Source organism: Acyrthosiphon pisum, chromosome A1 (assembly GCF_005508785.2).
Source record: "Acyrthosiphon pisum isolate AL4f chromosome A1, pea_aphid_22Mar2018_4r6ur, whole genome shotgun sequence".
NCBI classification, from domain to species: Eukaryota; Metazoa; Arthropoda; class Insecta; order Hemiptera; family Aphididae; genus Acyrthosiphon; species Acyrthosiphon pisum.
The window spans coordinates 65803588-65824639 of NC_042494.1; the positions used below are offsets into that span (position 1 = coordinate 65803588).

The 21052-nt window shown below is 29.3% G+C and overlaps 1 protein-coding gene across 1 annotated transcript; it reads right to left on the minus strand.

Moving 5' to 3' along the window:
* Positions 1-4573: 4573 nt before the first annotated feature.
* On the minus strand, positions 4574-6603 carry LOC103308602 (tigger transposable element-derived protein 4-like). The gene is made up of 2 exons (XM_029486462.1): positions 4944-6603; positions 4574-4869 (listed from the first exon to the last, which is right to left on the minus strand). The coding sequence occupies exon 1, from the start codon at positions 6424-6426 to the stop codon at positions 4984-4986; it is 1443 nt and encodes a 480-aa protein (XP_029342322.1). The 5' UTR covers positions 6427-6603; the 3' UTR covers positions 4574-4869; positions 4944-4983.
* Positions 6604-21052: the final 14449 nt, after the last annotated feature.

Sequence of the window (21052 nt, forward strand, 5' to 3'; positions counted from 1 at the left end):
ATCTGAAATTAACAAATTAATTGTTCCAGTAACTGCAGGTAATAATAAAAAAAATATATATTTAAAAAAAAAAAACAATTTATTTATATAAATAGTAAATATTATAAAAACAATATATTACTGCAGTTTTATTATAGATACCTTTATTGTTTTTATAATATATTATCATTGATTATATATTAAATTATTATATTATTATATTATTAAATATTTATAATATATACCTAATCAATGTTATTATATACTAATTTAATATTACTAATAATACTCGTTTATATGGTTATTTATATAAGAGTATTACAATTTTTTTTTAAATTAATTAAATTTTAAATGTATTTAAAGGTAATGAAATAAAATATTATGCGCATAATGTTCAGTTATAGGATATTATACATGAAGTTCATTTGTCAATTGGTCATGGAGGTAGAAATAGAATGGAACACGAGATTAATAAAAAGTACAAAAATATAACTAGAGATGTAATAATGCTATACCTACTTAAATAATTGCGAATCGTGTAAAAAGAAGGGAAGTACAGCTAAAAAAGGGTTGGTTGTAAAACCAATCATATCTTCTGAAATTAATTCTCGCTGTCAAATTGACTTTATCGACATGCAAGCACAATCAGATGGCGATTATAAGTTCATATTAGTTTATCAGGATCATCTAACAAAATATATATTGCTCCATCCGTTAAGACACAAATGTGCCGAAGAGGTGGCTTACATATTATTGGACATTTTTACAACTTTCGGCGCTCCTGCAATTTTACAGAGTGATAATGGTAGGGAAATCGCGAATCAAATTGTAACCGAAATTTGTAAAATGTGGCCAGAACTTAAAATAGTCCATGGTAAACCTCGTCACTCGCAGAGTCAAAGTTCAGTGGAACGAGCTAACCAAGACATTGATATCATAGTATAATAAATACTATAATTAGTAAAAAAAAAAATTAAAATTATCTGAAATAAATTGGTATAAATAAAAATAATAATAATATAAAAATTAATAAATTATTAACTATGTAATTGTTAGAATAAATGTACTTCACAATATTTTAAATGTATCATTTAAGCTAACTTATCATTTGATGATTATTAATTATGTATAATAATGTAATATTAATAATTTGCAATAAAAACATAATATATTATGCAGATTATATTGTATAAATACTTCACAATTTATATTGCCCAATATACCTCGGACATTGTATACATTGTCCGAATTTTCCACTTTGCCCGTAACATATACATGACATATACATATAAATGACTAGACATCTAGTATAACACGTCAAAGACAACAAACCGTGATGTAGACTTAAAAAGGTCTTTATAGCAACAAACGCCATTATAATATATATGATGGACTACAACTGATAAAATATGTGTCCTAAAAAAAAAATCAAACTAATCGAATAATTATCTCTGTTTTGAAATATGATGTTTCTGATAGGTAGTGGATTTATTTTTTATCACGAAATGTAAACCACTTTTAAAAGTTAAAATTTATCGCCAAGGTTTTAGTTCATCATAATAGTATACGATAAACGTTATATTTTTTTATATACAAATATTTTTGTTGTGTTCTTACAGCTTAGGAAATGGTATAATGTTTTTTTTTTTAACAAAATTAGGTTACACCAAAAAAACACCCTAAATGTTTAAGAAATAACACGATTGTAATAATAAATGCAAAAACAGTTTATATTTTGACGGTACAATATTAGTTATTATATGTGAATAAATTATAATTTATCATAAGTTATATAACCAGTATAAAATAATAAATTACTATACAATTTTTATTTTTTATATTTGAGACATTTTAATAAATGAATTTTCGTGGATAGAAATAGTATTAAAATCGTGCAAGGTGAATACGCGATAAATTTTGGATTGTATATAAAAATGCGTCGATCAAATTTTGATTTACACTTTTCTGGGAACGAGTAATTCCACGAATATATTATGGACCTTATATCCCGTAATTATTTATTATAATATAGCCTAAAGACGTTTTTAAATCTTTTATAATATATACGAATTTAGGTACAATAGGTATAATAACTGCTAGGTATGTAACCTAAACACATTCAAATTATACCGGTAAACTTACCAAGGTGTAAATTAATCAATACATTTTATCTCACTTAATTTTTATTCTAAAATATGAATCTGTTAATTCTTCTAGTATTAGTGGATCTTTATTATTTATTAAACTATTTTTGTATACTTAAATATAGAAAAAGAATATTAAGTTTGTTGATTTTTATAATTATTTTTATTGATTATGTATAAGTAACTTATTTAATATTTATTATTGTTTAAAATGTTTTTAAAAGGTACAACAGTGAAATTATAATTTTTACTTTTTATAAGAACTTTTAAATGTTGCACTATAATAATATACAATGCTACAAACTATACCTTGAATGTGTTCAAAATGTTATATTTTTTGAAAATTAATAATTATTAGACTATTAGATTTCAGACATTTGCTTATCATTTAAATGTCTGCTGTATTTGTATTATATTTTCTTGCAAAACTGAGAAAAACCAAAAATACTATTTCTAAGTATTAATTAAGATCGATTTCCATTTTTCCAATCGTCCTACTTGAAACTTTTGAAGAATTTCTTTTGATTAAATTAAAGGCGAACTGTAGAAGTAAATAAAAAAAAATACAACCAATATATTTGTTGCTTTATTTAAAATTAAAAAAATTTATTTATTTTGAATTAGTCCACGATAATAAAATATTATTATGAGGACGCTACCCATATATTTGTTGTCTCCGTTTTACATACGTACGGCATACCAAATTTTCATTCACTAGTTTCAATAGTGTGCAGCAGTTAGTTTTGATATTAGAGTAAATTGACTTATCACCAAACTTTTAGGTAAGAACAATATCTGTTCTTATACGTCGAATGATTTTCAAAATTTTAATTTTCAAGCTAGATTTGGGTATGTAAAATTTAAAATTCTCATACATCTCGCTTGAAAAATAAAATGAAAAAATCGCCGACACAATGTTCTTACCTAAAAGTTTGATAATATGTCAATTTATCCAATATAAAAACTAACAGCACACTATTGAAACTATTGAATGAAAATTTGATATGTCGTACGTATGTAAGACGGATACAACAAATGCATGGGTAGAGTTCACTTACATACTTAGTTATTCAATATTATACAATTATGATTTTAAAAAATTACATTCAAAACGAATTATTTGGAAATAAGTTAGGTATTGATATTTGATAGGGACACTGATCCAAACTGCATGGTTGGATATTCTGAATATATTAATTATATGTTTAATATATATATATGCATAATATGACACGTCTTATAATTTATAAATACTATATAATATAATAGGTGTACACACTGCACTATATATACACATACTCTGCTTTCATTCAATATTGTAATTAACATTTTAATAACTTCCCTGTATCTTTTATTAAAATCTGATGACGTCGAATGAGAGTTAAAAATTGATATAAATTAATTTTAGATTTTCAGCTATGCTTTTCATAATTCGAAGTAAAAAATAGATCGGCACATAATATATTTCTCATGGCTATCACAACCAGCTATACAGGTCGAATAGATATTATATAGTATAAATGAATGGCTTACATTTTAAACGCGTTAAAAAAAAAAAAAACATTGTAGGCACTATAGGCACGTTATTTTTTATCAGTGATGAAAAATAATACATAATCATTTAATAATAAATTATACATCATAATAATTATGATAGTGTGAGTTGCGAGTAATTTGAACAATTGGTCATTAGGTGTAACCGAATCGTGTTCACAAGCCGTAATTATTGTTTGTCTGTATGCACCTCCGTGTGATCTTTGTATCTACGTATTTTAATTTTTGACAGTAAAATAATTTTTTTTCAAATTAATTTTTGTGTTGCATTATTTTTATAAGAGAAAAACTTATATGTTCTTGAATTTTTAGATACTAAATGTCTAAATCCTTGATTATCAATTATCGTAATTACGTAAATGTGTATAGTACAGATATGTTTACACTGTACAGTATTGTCAGTATTAACCTATTTATATTTTGTTTTTTTGAAACTTTTGAAAATTATTGATATAGCAGCATATTTACTGTTTTAATCAGTAGTTGTATAATGTATATACTACTGTTTGCTGCTACAAATATTTCATTTTAATTTTGTTTAACATTTCCAAGTACTTACAAACATTTATGAAATATGAATACTTAATTTCTTTATGTAATCAAATGAAAAATAACATACAAAATTAAAAAATAATAATAATAAATGTGACCATTCTTTTAGTATTTTGGAAAATCCTGGGAGCATAATAATTATGTGGGACATAATATTTACTCATAAAATTATATTAATTAATGATAAATATTTAGTAAAACTAAATCAATTTGGAAATGCCAGCTGGTAAGTATTTATTAGGGATGATTAATATGTACAAAGGATGTTCATCAATTCTATAAATTACTAAGTTAAATACTATAAATACCCAGAACTAAATTATAAGTGGGTCATAATGAATTGATTGACTTAATTCGAGAATGTATGTAATGAATGTATGTGAATGTACAACGATTCGATTTCATCAAATACGTTTTGTGAAAAAATAATTTGTATAATAATGTATGAACATAATGTTAAAAAAAATAACAATATAACAGTAGGAGAGTAAAAAATATATATAATTATAATTAGCATGGTTCTAAAGCAAATTGTAGGTAAAGTATTTCTTTTATACCTAGTTTAGAATATATTACTTTTTATGGGTTGGTGTATATTGTATGCTTTACGTATTGTGTGTTTGTCCTTATCTGTCCTATCCTAGAATATAAAATGACTAAGTATTAAAAAATTATTTTTTTTTAAAAAATTGAATTAGTTTTAAAGTTGAGTACCTGCTAATTAAAATTGTATCCATGTGTTTGAAAAGTTTCGCTATTTATATTTATCTTGTCGATAGTAGTTTGGTACGTTCTCGTCGACGAATGAAGGTTTTGGTAATAGCCTTAAATATCCGTAGTAATTATTACTCGCGGTATGTAATTGAACGTCGGATTTTCGTAGATTATTCTGAGTAGAAATGAGTTGGTTTTTTTCACTCTGTAACTGATTGAAAATTATCCACAAATAGTTTCGGTAATTTGAAATCCAATGTTTGAAATTTAAATACACATTTTCATTAATGTCCTCGGTTTTGGTTTTTATAAAACCAACTTTCCGAAAACAATTTCGAATAAGTGCAGGTGACATGTTTTCCCAAACATTGAAAATCATATGAATGGAATCCGAGACTGAGATTTGCGCAGTATTGTAAGAAGTCGGAAATTTTTCGGCGTTCACTGCAGCGTTAACCGCGGTTGTAGATTTCATTTGTTTTAGATAATACTCATATATTTTTTCGATGCGCATAATATTCTGTCGAAGAGGGTGTACGGATAACACGCTACTCGGCAAATATTTTATTTCGATGTTTTGCAGTTCTATTTGTAAATCTACCATCACGTTGTCAATGATGACCAAAATTTTTCTTCCCAATAACTCTTCGTCCAATCGTCTTAAAATCGACCCATAGCAGCTCGTCATCCACGTATTATAACTCGCTTGAAAATGTACAGATAACGTTTTTACGTCTTGTAAATATCGTGGAATGTGTATATTATCTATGATTCTGGGGCACATTTTATTGGTTCCCGTTATATTGGACGCAAATATAATGCTAAGTCTGTGTATAGATTTTTGACATTCCCTATTATCCGGAGGTCCTTTGAACTCACAATTTGAATTTGGAAGGTCACGATAGTAGAGGCCGATCTCGAATAAACTATATACGTCATTAGCGTCGTAATTGGACATAACATTTTCGAAAAAGTCTTTGACAGATTTTATTAGGCCGCAGTTAGTCGCTAAAAAATTGGCACCCCTATTTTGGTCGGTGACCAGTTGAACTCTTTTATTAGAAATATTGTACTTGTTTTTCCATTGCTCTAACCATTTATTATCAGGAGCAAAATGTTCAACTCCAAGTACTGTAGCCAAACTTCTGGCTTTATCTAGTAAAATCATTTTACTCACCCGTACGTTTAAAGAAGTCGCGTATTCGAACCATCGGACCATTCCCTCCTCCATGTCAATTAATAGCTTGTCATTTTCTCGTTTTTCTCGCAGGTAATGACGACAACATTTTTTTTTCACAGTTTTTACGATTTGGTGTTCTTCAATTTCTTTACGGTTTTTCAACAATCTTCTTAATTCCACCACCGAAATATTCAATATTGAGGCAGCTCTATGTTGAGAAAGGTTTGAAAGTTGGGCTACGTCGTAGCAAATCAACAGTTCTTTTTTCGCTTGAATCGATAATTCCCTTCGTTCGTTCGACATATTTTAAGGTATAAAAAGTAAAATTAATTAATTTAAATTTTTGAAACACAGCGTTGGCACTCGATGTGTAGCGTATTTTAAACTCCGCTTAGAACGCTTAACGTGGTACTGAGTATATCATTGTAGGCAATAAAAAGTATTGGTTTGCTTGCTGCGTTTGATACGATTTAACATAAATAACGATATCATTATTTGTCGATTAGTACGAACGCTCGTCAAATAAAATTATCCAATGTATATATTTTGGTATAATATATAATATAAATTATTTGAATTCGATTTACCAAAATGCCAATAGTAAACACATCAATAACAATATTAATTACAATGATTGGCACCAACTGTCCGTTCTTTTGGTTCAAAAATAACAATAGCAACTATTATATATCGCTGCTTACAATGGTAGTTAGGAAGATAAGTAGTTTCAGTTATCTTCTTTATTTTATAAGGCATTGTACATATTTGACAATTTCATTCGATTATGTACTTCCGAAATTTGAACCTTTAAAAATGTTATATAGTATATATTCGTTATCTCAAAGCAAAAAAAGCATCCGTGTTGTGTGTTGTGTGTTATATAATTAAACCCACCTCATCTATCTGTGTAATTCTACAAAAAAACTCGTGACTCATGTTAACGTGTATTTTCAAACAGATTATTTGTATTTTTTTTTACCTAATTTTTGTTATTTACATTACAATTTTTATAATATTAAAAAATGGTTTTACGAATATGTAGGACATAGGTAGGTAATAATAATCTAATACACTTAAAAATAATATATTATTTTGTTTAGGTAATAGGTAGGTTCTATACGTGTTGTATATGCGATATTTTATTGTAGCTACTTAACGTGGTGAAATTTCATTATTTTCTTGTTGGTGACATAATTTTGTCGTTTCAGTGGGTTGCTCATTGCTCAACAGTAGAATTATTTTGAAGACTTGAAAAAAAAATAAATAGTATTTCTACTAAATCAGCACCGCCAACACCGCCGTCGTATATTGGAGTAACCTCTGCCGTACGTCTTCGGTGTGCTGACGACGTGACTACAATTGAGGTGACAAGACAATGTTATTATCGTTTTTTATTACTATTATTGTATTTTATTATTATTTTTTTGTCAGAGGTCAATTCGGACGCCATTACGTGCTCGGGTGTCGGAGATTCCGATCCGGTGGTCACCCTGTAACAATGCGTATAAAACAGAAAATTACTACATTTATTATATTTTTCCCCATCTAGTCAACGCACGAATAGTGCATTAGCAGCATCGCGCGTATCTTATAATATAGCGTATGTATGAAAAATAATAAAAAACGGTTGAAGAAAAAATATAATAATATATCCACCGGATTAAAATTATGTTTTTTCTTTTCATTTTTTTTGTGTACGAACACAGAGTAATTTGTGTCCAGAAAAATTGATGAATATTTTGTTGCCAATGTTTTTTTTTGAGTTCGCTCATAGTCACTATTATAATATAATATGTGAAGACACTGCTTACGCTCGATGTAAATCCATTTAAATCGATTACGTAAATTACCCGCCATAGTGTAATCCAAACTTGAAAAATGCACATAGAATTTATGCCCAAATGGACAAATATATATGTGCACCTGTACTCGTTTCGTTTTAAACGTCACGAAATAAATGTCGTTAATTTTGTTTTCATGGTGTATAGAATTTGAAATTATTGAGAACTGCATTCATTATTATAATATTTGTCTCGCTTTTCCAAGAAAATTTACATAAATTAATTTATGATGTTATTCAAACTAGTATTGTAAGGTCTTGTTCTTCAATTATGTCCATGACTTTCAATATATAATCGAGGCTTAAATATTATATATGTCTCATATAAAAAATAATATATAAAATAAAGTGTCCACTGGGTCCAGACAGTTACCAGGTAGGTACACGTAACAAAATAAGCTTGTAGATTATAATATACATTTATACGTAAACTTGTGGTGATTGCGAACATATATTTATGTCCATATTATATACAATAATTATCAATCCTCCTTATTATGATATAACCGTTAGATGTTATTAGTATGGTGGTATAATCGTAAAATGTTAATTAAATATGATTTACTAATGTTTTTTATATTTCAATAATTGAAAACAACATTAAAATATTAGTAGGTACATAATATTATATATTACGGTGATAATAACCTGTGACTTGAGCATTTGACTTATTCTATGAGATTTAAAAAATAATAATTTACATTATTTAGCTGAATATAATATTATGATATTTTGTGCACATGCAAAATATTATTTTTCGACCGTACAAACTGAATAGGACGTATTAAGCTTGCAATTTATGTGTTTTGATTATTATACGTTTAAAAATTCACTATAAAACTGATTTGTTTAACGATGGGTGCTTAATGTGTTATGGACTGCGTTGCAATAAAAATGAATTCTTAGGAACTAAATATGCCAAAACGGTGTCAATCTTCATAATAATAATTATTTTATTAAATTTAACGCAGTACGGGTTTTTTCATCTTAAATGCAAAGGATTACGACTATAAAAAATATGTGACCATGTGCCGTCAAATGTTCATAATAATATAAATATTCTGGAATAAAATAAAATGTATGATGTCGTGTGCCGTGAATTTATCACATAATATTATATCATTATATTATTATAGTATAATAAAAGACAATATAGAGGTATAGTGTATACCTTAGGCATAATATTATTATTATGTAACACAAAATCTGTTAATTCTCGCTGGAGAAAATATTATTTCATTTTAAAACGACCATCGATGCGCCGTGTTTGTCAATAATATAGTGTTATCGTGACGAGCTTTTTGTTTAGTGTTCGGTCATTCGAAACACACGCGTGTAGAAAGCGATTATACTCGAATGCGCTTCAACGCATAAAACTTGATCGATTACCAGGTATATAGGTAAAACAGTGTAACTCATGAAGCGTTTGAAAAGAAATATTATACCTGCACGTTATAATATTTTGTCCGGCTCCGGTTTTTTCACAATTATTGTGATCAATAAACCCAATACATACAGCATACATTCATACATTATACTATAGGTATGTAGTATTTACCCTTTGGCCACCATGAGTTCGACTTATTTTCACGATTTTGCTACGAGAACTGCAGTTGTAGTAGCTGCATATGTGCATATTTAATTAACGTCGTAGATTTTTGTAAAAAAAATAACGACCACACTGCTGTTATGCAATCACACTGCAGGCAATAATTCAGCTCTGTCATCCATTTTATATGGTGTATATTATATCCAAAGGATGACTGCGTGTCGCCGATTCAACAGTATAGTGTCCAATTGGTATTTATTTTATTTTTTACGGTAATTTCCAAATCAAATCATCCCCACATCCCCTGTGCCGTGACGACTCGACGATGTCAGGACGTAGGTCAGATTGACAATAATGTATCGGGCTTACAAACACAATAATAATAACACAACAATGTTATAAATGCGGACATTGCGGCCCAATTGAATGACACACATAATATTACACCATTATAATGTATAATGTTATTATTATTATTATAAGCAATGTAATGAAACGAATGACAATATTATATATTATAATATATTTTTGCATAAATGATCCGTTATAATGTTATTGTGAGACACACCTCTCCACACACTGACCTACTCTAAAACAGTTTTTCGCCACCGACCCGGCAAAGTGGGACTTAAATCATCAGGAGACCCGCCGCCACGCGTGCGTGTGCGCGCGATGGTTGTCCGCTATTCGTCCACCACTTCGTTCTCGGAATCCATAAACGTCCGAGAGCATTTTAACGACACCGTTGACTCCGCCGACACCGGAAACCGCATAATTTTTTAATAACCCATCACCTATCCTATCGCCATTCGTCTTATATATAGGTATGTTACAGGAGAAGATAATATTATTACTATTATTTTACGTTCAGCAGTACGCACAAACGCGAAAAAGTTAATGCGCACATTGCGCATATGTCAAAGCTAAACGTTTATCGTAAAAGAGAGATATTTTAAACGATAAAGTATATCGGATAAGCCGTTAAATAAAAAACACACACTTTAAGATCGAGACCACGTAGTGGTACTGCTGCAGGATGCTTTACCGATTTCGTAATTCTCATCTTTATAATTACTACCTATACTCTATAGGTATGTAATTTAAATTACGTTTAATTGTGCTTTTGATCACACTTCCCGAAAATTACTCAATAATATTTCAAACGGTTTTAGTTGAATGGCACATCAAAGCGATTGTATTATATAGGTAGGTACGCGTTACCTACATAGTTAATTACGGACTAAATATGTATCGAAAGCCTTGGACTTGTTATAATATGTTTTGAACACGTGCCTTGGACGTAGTTTAAATTCTGCGAGCGTATCAAAATACATTCGTTTCACCTCTGATATACAAATACTTCAACAAATATAGTATCGCATACATTAGATCAGCGTGTTTCATTATAGATCAAAGGCTAAACGTAGTCCATTGCAGGAGACGAATGAAATGCAAATGATTTTCTATCAAATAATATTATTCATCTTCTCTTAGATTGTGTATGAATATTATTGTTTGTGATTGATTTACGATGAATACATTTGAAGGCATTCTGAATTAAATTTATAAACACACGGCGTATGCAAACTATTTAAAAACAGATTGTTAACAATAATTATTGTTCTCTATTAACTCAGAAACTAGGCACAAGATTTTTTAAATGGTTAAGATAAAATTCTAAAATGTATTAATGTAAGTATCGGAAATGCTATGTACTAAATAGTTTTTTGTTTACACAATTCATAGTATCTATTGGAGACGTCTACGATTCGCTTCCCAGCTAAAAAATTTAAATGAATATTTGAAAAAAAGGTTTATTATTCTCCGAATAATATATAAATTGATAATATCTCATTAATATCTGCCTTGGGTTAATGTTTTTATTCTATTCACTGTAACCCATGAATGCGACCCAAAAACCATGAGGGATTTTGTGAATCGTGTAAGCTTTTTTTTGTGTTTATTAAAGATAAACAATAAACGTACACTATTGAAAGTTTGATTTCAATTGATCTTTTATTATATTATATACAAAACGTATAAGTTAACTGAAATATCCTTTGTTACTAGTTTTTTATCCCTCACAACTTTATTTTCTAAATGGTATTATATCAATAGGACATTATGACTGAATTTCAAATACCTATTAATACGTACTACACTTAAGCCAAAAGGCCTGAATTAAATATTAATTATGTATAGGTACTTTGTACTCGTATAATGTATATAGTATATACTATTGTGAAGAAGTAAGAGGTACACTGATTTATTTATATTTAGTTATTTGACCATAGGGCATAGACTTTAACGCAATGAAAAAAGAAAACTATATAATGATAAAATGAATAGCTTGAACAAACCGAACTCTCTCTCAAAGTCTCAATACTTTCTATGCATTTTTATTAAACTTTATACAAAATCATGTTAATGCATTTTTTTTTGGGGGTTATTAAGTGGTATTTGGAGTTAGACATTTTTTATCACGCCCTACCATCAATCACCGGACTAGAGTGTATTGTTATTATTATTATTGTTACATGTAAGTAAAAAGCCGTGTACATTTTTGTGCAGTTGTCGTCGCGCCAAAAGAAATGATATTGGCACAAGTTTTAACTCGCCCACGGAAGAAGGATATTATGTTTTATTATTTTACTATACAGAGAGATTCGCCAAGCATGCTCACTAAGTATTTTTTCTTCAAAAATTTAATTTCAAAATCTGATACTTACTATATTTTCATATTCTTGAGGTTTTTTGTACCATTTAAGTAGTGTCCTGTGGATACAAACTTCTGTTTTTCAAATGAAAACCCTCCATTGCCACAGTAAATTATTCAATAGATAATTTTTGTGTTGACAAAGTTAAAATTTGAACGATAAGTTTTTGAGTAATTCAATTTTGTATACTAAGGATAATAATATTAAATACAATAATAATAGCATATAATATAGGTCTATAATGCGATGGGTTTGGAAGATATGAAGGCTATCGTTACTCGTTAGTTGAACATTTTACTAATTAGTATTAATCCATGAAAATTAATATTTTGTAAAAATTATTCAAAACTAGATTATATATTAATATCACATCTATTTTATACTTTCGAAATACCATTTTAAGACTTCAGAGTACAAAGATTTAACCGTACAACTCATTCGAATTTTGAATTAGGTACATTAAAAATTCAAACAAACTATCCAGTCAATGATTTACAGTAAAAGGGGGGAGCGTTCTCTATTGAAAAACAGAAGCTTGTATGTCAACTTCTTAAGTAGTATATACAAAGAACCGAAAGAGTTTGAAATTATGATATTAGGCGTATTGATTTTTGATAAATTTAAAAATTCCAAAAATTTGATTTTAACGAATTCGTTATTAAATGAAAAAAACAGTGAGAATGTTTGGTTTATATCCCTGTGTATATATTATATTATATTATTACCTTTATCTTTACGCGTACATACCGCCGCAGGTAGATATATGTAGCCTATGTGCGGTACAACGACAAGCATTTGGATTTTACGCAACCAATACACATACTCGTATAGTAATCGTTTATATATTATTATCAACACGCGTATATCTACTCGTTGGACTTTTGAATTAGATATACATCAAAATGTCTGATTATTTATTCATTGAGAATATGGTGTTTAAACATATTTAAAAATTAGGTACGAAATTCGGAATTTCAACGATTTCGTTATTAAATGAAAAAAAAGCGGGGGTCAGCATTATTGGTTTATCTCCCTGTATACTTAAATATTGTTATATATTATTATTATTATTTTATCATGTATACTGCACTGCACTACTGCTGCTGTAGCCGTGTACCTTTACGCACACTCACTACACTGCAGGTAGATATTGTGTTGCCCATGTGCAGTAGGTACAACGACAAGCATTTGGATTTTACGCAACGAAACTCATACACGTACTCGTAATAGTAGTCGTGTATATATTACCAATACGCGTACCTGTACAGTATCAGCAGTATGTATAAACACATAATATATATACTGACATACCGGCAGCAGCTACATATTATTATTATTATATTATATACACGTATAGTGCGTGGTTTATTAATGTGTTGCCGGATTCTTGTTTCTTTTTTTTTTCTTTCCTTCTTCTCTTTCTTTTCTGGAGTAACGGGGCCGGCCGCCGGGCGTGGGCAGCCGCCGCCGACTGGAATTAATATCGCAATCGACGGCTATAAATCATGCGACTACCGCCGTGCCGCGCCGAGCCGATCCGCACGGGCAGACCGACTATAATGTAATATGGACGGACCGTGTTGGAGCAGCTCCGGCTGCCGTCGCGGACCAAACAATTAGTCGCCAATACGAATGACAAACGCGAAACAACATCCGTGTGCACTGCTGCACTACACTATAATATGCACTCGCCGATGCACACGCGCTTTTACGGTTCGAGGTATATAAAATATATTATGTGTTTTGTGTGCACATGTACCCATAAAGCAAGTGCAGTGTGAAACACAATCTCGCGCACTTGTCTTATAATAATGTCAATACAATTTTTTTTCCCGTATCTTGTAATCATTTTTTTTTTTGTCCACGCCTTATCATGCGCGCGGTCACTACAACTTGAACACTTGCTATATACTGGCTGCGGTGTCGAAGACCTTTGTTTTTTTTGGTCCCATTTCCCGACCAAAATCGGCTTTTGTTCCACCCTGGCACCCGGGTGGTCGGATTCGTAAGACTGCTGTAGATCACCGAGTCGGCAGAAGTAATCAACTAAGTAATGAGTAAATGACCAATGTAAAAATTTATTATATTTGACTTACTGAACGATCTATATAGGTAAGAGTTTTTATCGGGAATCACAAATTAATATTTTTGTGGAAGGCCGCTTTAGAAATTTAGGAAGTTTACGATGGCCGCCATCATGGTCCATGATATAACTAATAGCGACAGTTATATTACGCTTCTCTAAGTTCTATTGCCAAATAATGTTCTATACGCCACTGTATTAACAAATATATTTTATCGTATGCTTATGCTCCACTGACGTGCCGGTGATATTTTATGTAGACACATCTGGTTAAACGCCGATAATCGCGAGCACCACCCCACTCGCTCTACCTAGTTATATACGTCAAAATGCGCCAAAATAATATGACGTCATACCAGCCTACTATGCTTATCTGTGATTTTTTTATTATTATAATTTATCATTAATTATATTATACGTCGGTGTATCCGAATTATAGGTTCCCAGATTATTTTAAAAGCAACGTCAAATTTTCTTCTTTTCAATTGTGTTTTTTGATTCAAAGTAGATCATAAATCATAATGTATTTTATTTTATTATTTTATATTTAATTTGTTTTATATTACACCTAATATTAGTTAAGAACTATAATCATAATTTCCGGTTTTGTTTTATGTCCGTACTTTATAGTTTCATATGTTATAATGTGTTTCAATTTGAATTTATTTTAACACGTTGATAATTTGAAAGATTTTTGGATGGGCGGAATCTATTGTTGAATTTTCTGTGAAATGACTCACAGCATTAAGTTGTCCGTTCTAAAATACTCGTATATTTGGCCCACATTGTTTGTTGAAATGTGCTGTCTTTTTCAATACTTTTATTCAATTTCTTAAATAATAGGTATAATCAAAGAATTCTTCAATCCTATCATTAATTCGTTTTATTGACATTGAATCATTAGTAAACCAATCGTTAAAAAATTCTTTGGACGATAATAAAGATAAACCAAAACACATTTTTAATGTTCGTCCTATTTCGGAATCCTTATTTTTAAAGACCTCGGAAAGTCGTAATATTGTTGACTTCTTCTTCCACCATGCTTGGCTCAAGAAGTGAAACCAACAATCTTTTAATTGAGCTAAAGGACACACTTCTGAGATCGCCATACACGAATGATTCTTTCAAAGTCCACGTGTATTTTATCTGGGTTAAAATAATTTATTATTTTTACTGCAAGTATAGGTATACGGTTAGTGCACCGTCGTCATATTTTCACTTTGAAGTAACCCGTACTATTTTGTATTATCCCTTTAGTGGCATATATATTGTACTCATTGTCGTGTTTATCCTGCAGGTACGCGTAACATATTAAACACGTGGCAAGTATATACAATATAATATTATATTATGTGTATACGTAAGTATACCCACCCATGATACGAATAGATTATCGTTCTCGAACGATTTTTATAATTGTCTATTTGTTTTCGTGACTCGTGACAATCGGTGTACATAACTTATACGTTTATCTTGATGACTTTTCGGCCGTATACTAATGCAGTGATATCATTACTGTATGTGCCTACAGTTGTATTACTTTTTTTCTGTACTAAATAATCGTCTAATGACAAGTTGAACCATACTATAAAAAAACTCGCTCTGCTGTATAATATAGGTTTCCAGTAGTATACCTCGTCATTGAGTAGGTCACTATGTAATGGATGTGCTAAATTTTAATTCAATGATAAATCATTGTGTACTCGAAAAAACGATTCTGAGCGAAGATCACGGGTGGATCAGCGTATAATATATTTTGAAGGATAGTTTATGTTATATTATTAATAATAAATTATACGATTAATATATATGTTTTTGATTTATTATAGACATATTATGTATTTGGAATTATAACAAAATAACTTTAGTTGAGAGTCAATTTTCTCGAAAGCTGTTTTACTCCTGTCTTTTGATAGTTTTTCTCAATTTAATATTATAAACAAGTAGGTGCTTAGGCTATTCTATATTTTTAACCTCCAAAGTATTAATTAGATTGAATTTGATACCAAATCCAGCCTGAATGTTTAAGATTGTGTAGATTGTCTTAGCTCCAGAATGCATTATTTAAATGATATAGAATATAGATAATAGATAAAAAACCTCACATTGTAAATCAATAGGTACATTTCATTACTATACGATCAGAATCTAAAATAGCAATTGCACCTACATATTATGTACTTATTGTACCTATATTATCATTATATGTAAAAGTGAGTAAATATAACGCGATTTGAAATCTGCAATAATCATTTATGAGCTAATAGCCTAATTTGCATTGTGCAGTTTATTGTAAGTATCGACGAGAAGCAGATAACCACTACTAATACACAATTGTATAATATGCATAGGTACCATATGTTATAAATTATAATATTAATGGCTGATAATCTTCATGCATATATTATGAGCTAGGTATAATATACTTATATCATGATATTATATACTTTTTAGTTTTTATATCGTTATAAATCGCACAAATAAAATAGGTAATTCTTAGAATTTATTTAAGTAACTTATTTTTATGTATATTACAAGTTTTAGATAATATTATACTTAGGTAGGTATCTATATATGTATAATGGGTGTATCGTATTCGTATAGTCTATTCCGAATATTCGATGCATCCATAAATCATTCATATAAGCATAGACCATAAATAAACTACATCTTATTCAAATCGTCATTATGTAAATTAGATATAACTGCTTTAAAATGATAAATTCAGTAAAATTCAAATCTCTAAACTGAATATTTGATTGATAATACTACGTATTATTATTCCAATATTATGTCATCTGGCGGTGTTACAAAAGTGTTGTGTTAAAAGAAAAAATAAAGTAGAAATATTTATATGAGATTATGAATTGTAAATATATCCAATTTTATTTTGTAAATAATAATAATATAATACAACTGACATTGTATTAATGTATTCGAAAAAGTTTCAAAAATAATAGACTGTGTTGGGTAGACACAAAATATTAGCAAAAGTAACAATTCAATAAAATGCGTATCCTTAAAAAATAGTAATAATTGTGACAAACGAAATATTTCAACTAGAATGATTCGTTATTGTCTTGTCGTAATATATAAGTGTCATGGCATATAAATGTAAATATTTCCTAAAAAATATTGATTTTTGGCAAGTTGAACAATTAAAATATATTGTTTAAAAACAATCTAAGGTAGTGTATTTATTTCTAGTATGTATTTTCTATAGAATGTATTCGTACTAAATGACGATGAAGAATATTTGTGTGGATATTAGTGCAAAGTAGTGTGGTCAATTTGTGAGGTTAACCGGTGGCGTGCTTAAATTTTTAAATGAGGTGTTATAAATCATATGCGTATAATAAGATAAAATAATTTAAAATATTGTTTATTTAGTAGCGGCTAATAATTCAACATTCTTACACACTATGATCTGACATGCTATTAAAAATTAAACTGTTATATTTTTTCAATACTCATTCGAATTTTTGTATTTATATATTTAATTAAATAATAAAAATAATATCCACGGGGGGGGGGGGGGGGATATTACACTGTCCCACCACCGCAATGCTAAGTTAGGCAAGCACGCCCCTAAAAATTAACACAATATGCATTTGATATTCTTGAAGCCGGTTTTTTTCTATATTATTATTAAGACATTATGCACAATTAAAATCGACACACATTTGAAAAATGTTTCATCTATTTTGTAAGTGAATTTTAATTGTATTTCGTATAAATTGAATTGTTGTGTTGATAGTTATAAAAACGCAAATTAAAATTACCATTCACAACCGTATATATTATTATATTTTTATAAATACTGATATTTTAATGTGTATTTATCAAACATTTTATTTTCTATATGTATTTAAAAAGTTGAAGTTATATTAAACAGTATGAAACTTACTTAATATAAGTTTTAGAACGTCTTCATACATTTTAACAAAAAAACAAAAATATCATATTTTTTTTATATTAAACGATAATTATTTGCCATTTTACCGGATCGTATATGTACACCGTATACGGTAACTATGTATGCACACTCTTTAATTAATAATAATTTAATAAACATTGTTACGAGCACAGACTGTGGCCGCCGGCCATAGATATAAAAACGTTAAGTACAAATTACGTACTTATAGGGCCGTGTACAACCCGAAGAATAATCAATGTCCAGTCAATGTCTTCAGAATATTATGTACGTCGTACGACCACCATAACAATGTTCCAAACGTAAAAAGCCGTTTCTTGGCTTGCAGCCACGTACGTATATAAATTATTAGGCGTATATTTTATTCTTATCGGAATGGTGAGAAACTCTTTAATTGAAATATACGAATAAACCAAAGTGCACTTATACATCCTCGGTGGGTAATACACTGTGTTTATGTTAATGTTTTATTTAATAATCAAATTAATAACACCTTTTAAAAATTAAAACGGCTAAGCCCTTACATAAATCTCATAAGTTATTATTCAATGTAGTTTTTAATACTAATCTAATTCTATATGAAAAAAATAAAATAAATATCAATACGCAGAGGTTAATAAGCAATAACCGTTATAACACACCCTGCAATAAAAAGAAATAATATTTATTTAAAACGTACAGAAGATGCATTATGCACCAGACGTAGTAAACATTTTAAATAAAAGGTACACAAGACATATACTTACTCAACAAGAAATATTTCGTAAAACTGTTTAGACATGCGCGAAATATACACAAAAAAATTTTGAAACATTTACATTCTTGTTTACCCAAGACCCGGTCAAATAGTTTTATACATGAGGTGTTGATTTAATATTCCAAAAAATACATAAAGGATTTCAGCACGGAGCTGTTAAAGTCGAGACAAAATTATTTCATAATGGCTTAAAATATTGACGCATATTGTATATTATGGGCGTAGTTTTTACGAATAGTATGCAAAGTCCAACTATATTACCAAAAGGAAAGGTAGGAATAGTTTATTTTACACAACCACATGATATTAAATGATTAACAAATATTGAAGCTTAAAACCATAATGTAAACTTTTCTAAACTTTCCAATATACTTAAGATCTGTCAATTATTGGAATAGCAGTGAGGTTCTCCACGTACTATCAAATTATACACAATTTGTAAAAATACTAATAATTTAGCAAATATATATATTTTACAATAAAATTAATATTATATTCTTTTGCGTTGGTGAGTGATAGAATTAGCGCTTAAATTATTTAACACAATAGATAGGCAGATCATATATCCATATTTAAATTGTATAAAGTCTTATTTAGTATTTAATAAAAAAAAAAAAAAAATGTGCGTGAAAAATAAATAACATAATTGATTGGAAGTCTGATAGTTTTTAAAACGAAACGAGAAATGTAAAAGTTAATTTTGGATTCCGTATTTTAGGATAGGTAGATGTACTATAATAACAAGTTTTTCTGCTAGTTTAAAATTGAAAAAACGTTTCTATACTTTCTTTTAATCCTTTCTAAGCATTAAATCATATATTATGATAACTGTATATTTAATTTTGTTTCAAAAATGTCCTGACAATTGATTAAAAAATTTTACGATTTTTTTTTTTTAATTTTAAAATAAAAATTGACAAACGTTCGGCTGATTTTGCTCAAATCAGCCTTCAGTACTGCACAACAATATTATAAAACCGAGAAGTAACAACTCAGAATGGACACTGCGGGACTTTTCGTCTATAACAATAATACATCTCGCGAATCCACATGCTAGTTGTAATACGTGTTCGAGTTGGCCAGTATATTATACTGCGTAAGTACTCCTTTCTAAGGTCCGATGGTATTTTGTAACGCAAATATACGTGCGATTGTCATATACGGGGTAATCCATTTAAGACACTTATTATTTCAGAAAACACAAACGTTTTTTAAAATTATATATTATCTCTTGCATAATTGTAGGTCGTTCAAAAACAAAATTCGGAAAGAAAAGTAGCACTTCGAAGAATATTTTGCTTTGGAACAAGGAGTTTAAAATGCGCGTTGTAATTAATCAAAATGATTGAAAAATTATAATAATAAAAAAAGGTGAAAAATATATACAAAGATATTTTTTTAGAAGAACGTTGTTTTTGACGAGTTACGACTTAATATCGTGTTAAGAAAATATTTTCACAAACGTTAATAGTTTTTGAAATAATGACCATTGTACTTTGAATAGAACACCCAGTATATTGTATAGGTATAGGCAGTTATACCTAGGTAGAGTGTAACATATTTGGCGTGTCCCGTGCACCGCGTGAATCCCTCTAGGCACACAGCAGCCCTAAATACGGTGCCAGACGACGCGTGACCGTCTCACGGCTGGGACACATAACATTATATAGGTATATAGGTTATTTCTAACCTACGTACATATTATGTATAGTACCTACGTCGTCCTGACGTGTGAAAACAACATCAACTGACGCCCCGGTTGTCCCGTCGGCCACGGTCTGCGTATAATATTATTATTGGGTAGCACTTAAGCGTTTGTTTTATTATCATTTGGTACAGGATATAATATATTATTATTATGAGATACGCGTGCTGCGTTACATATATATATATAAATTATACTATATATATTATATATGTATAGCCTATAATACAGAAGAGGCGCGCACGAGCGCGCGATATCATTACCATTATTATTATTATCATCGTCACACATCGCGTACATATAACGACTGCTGCACGCGGGATTGGCAGCGTGCTTTATAATAA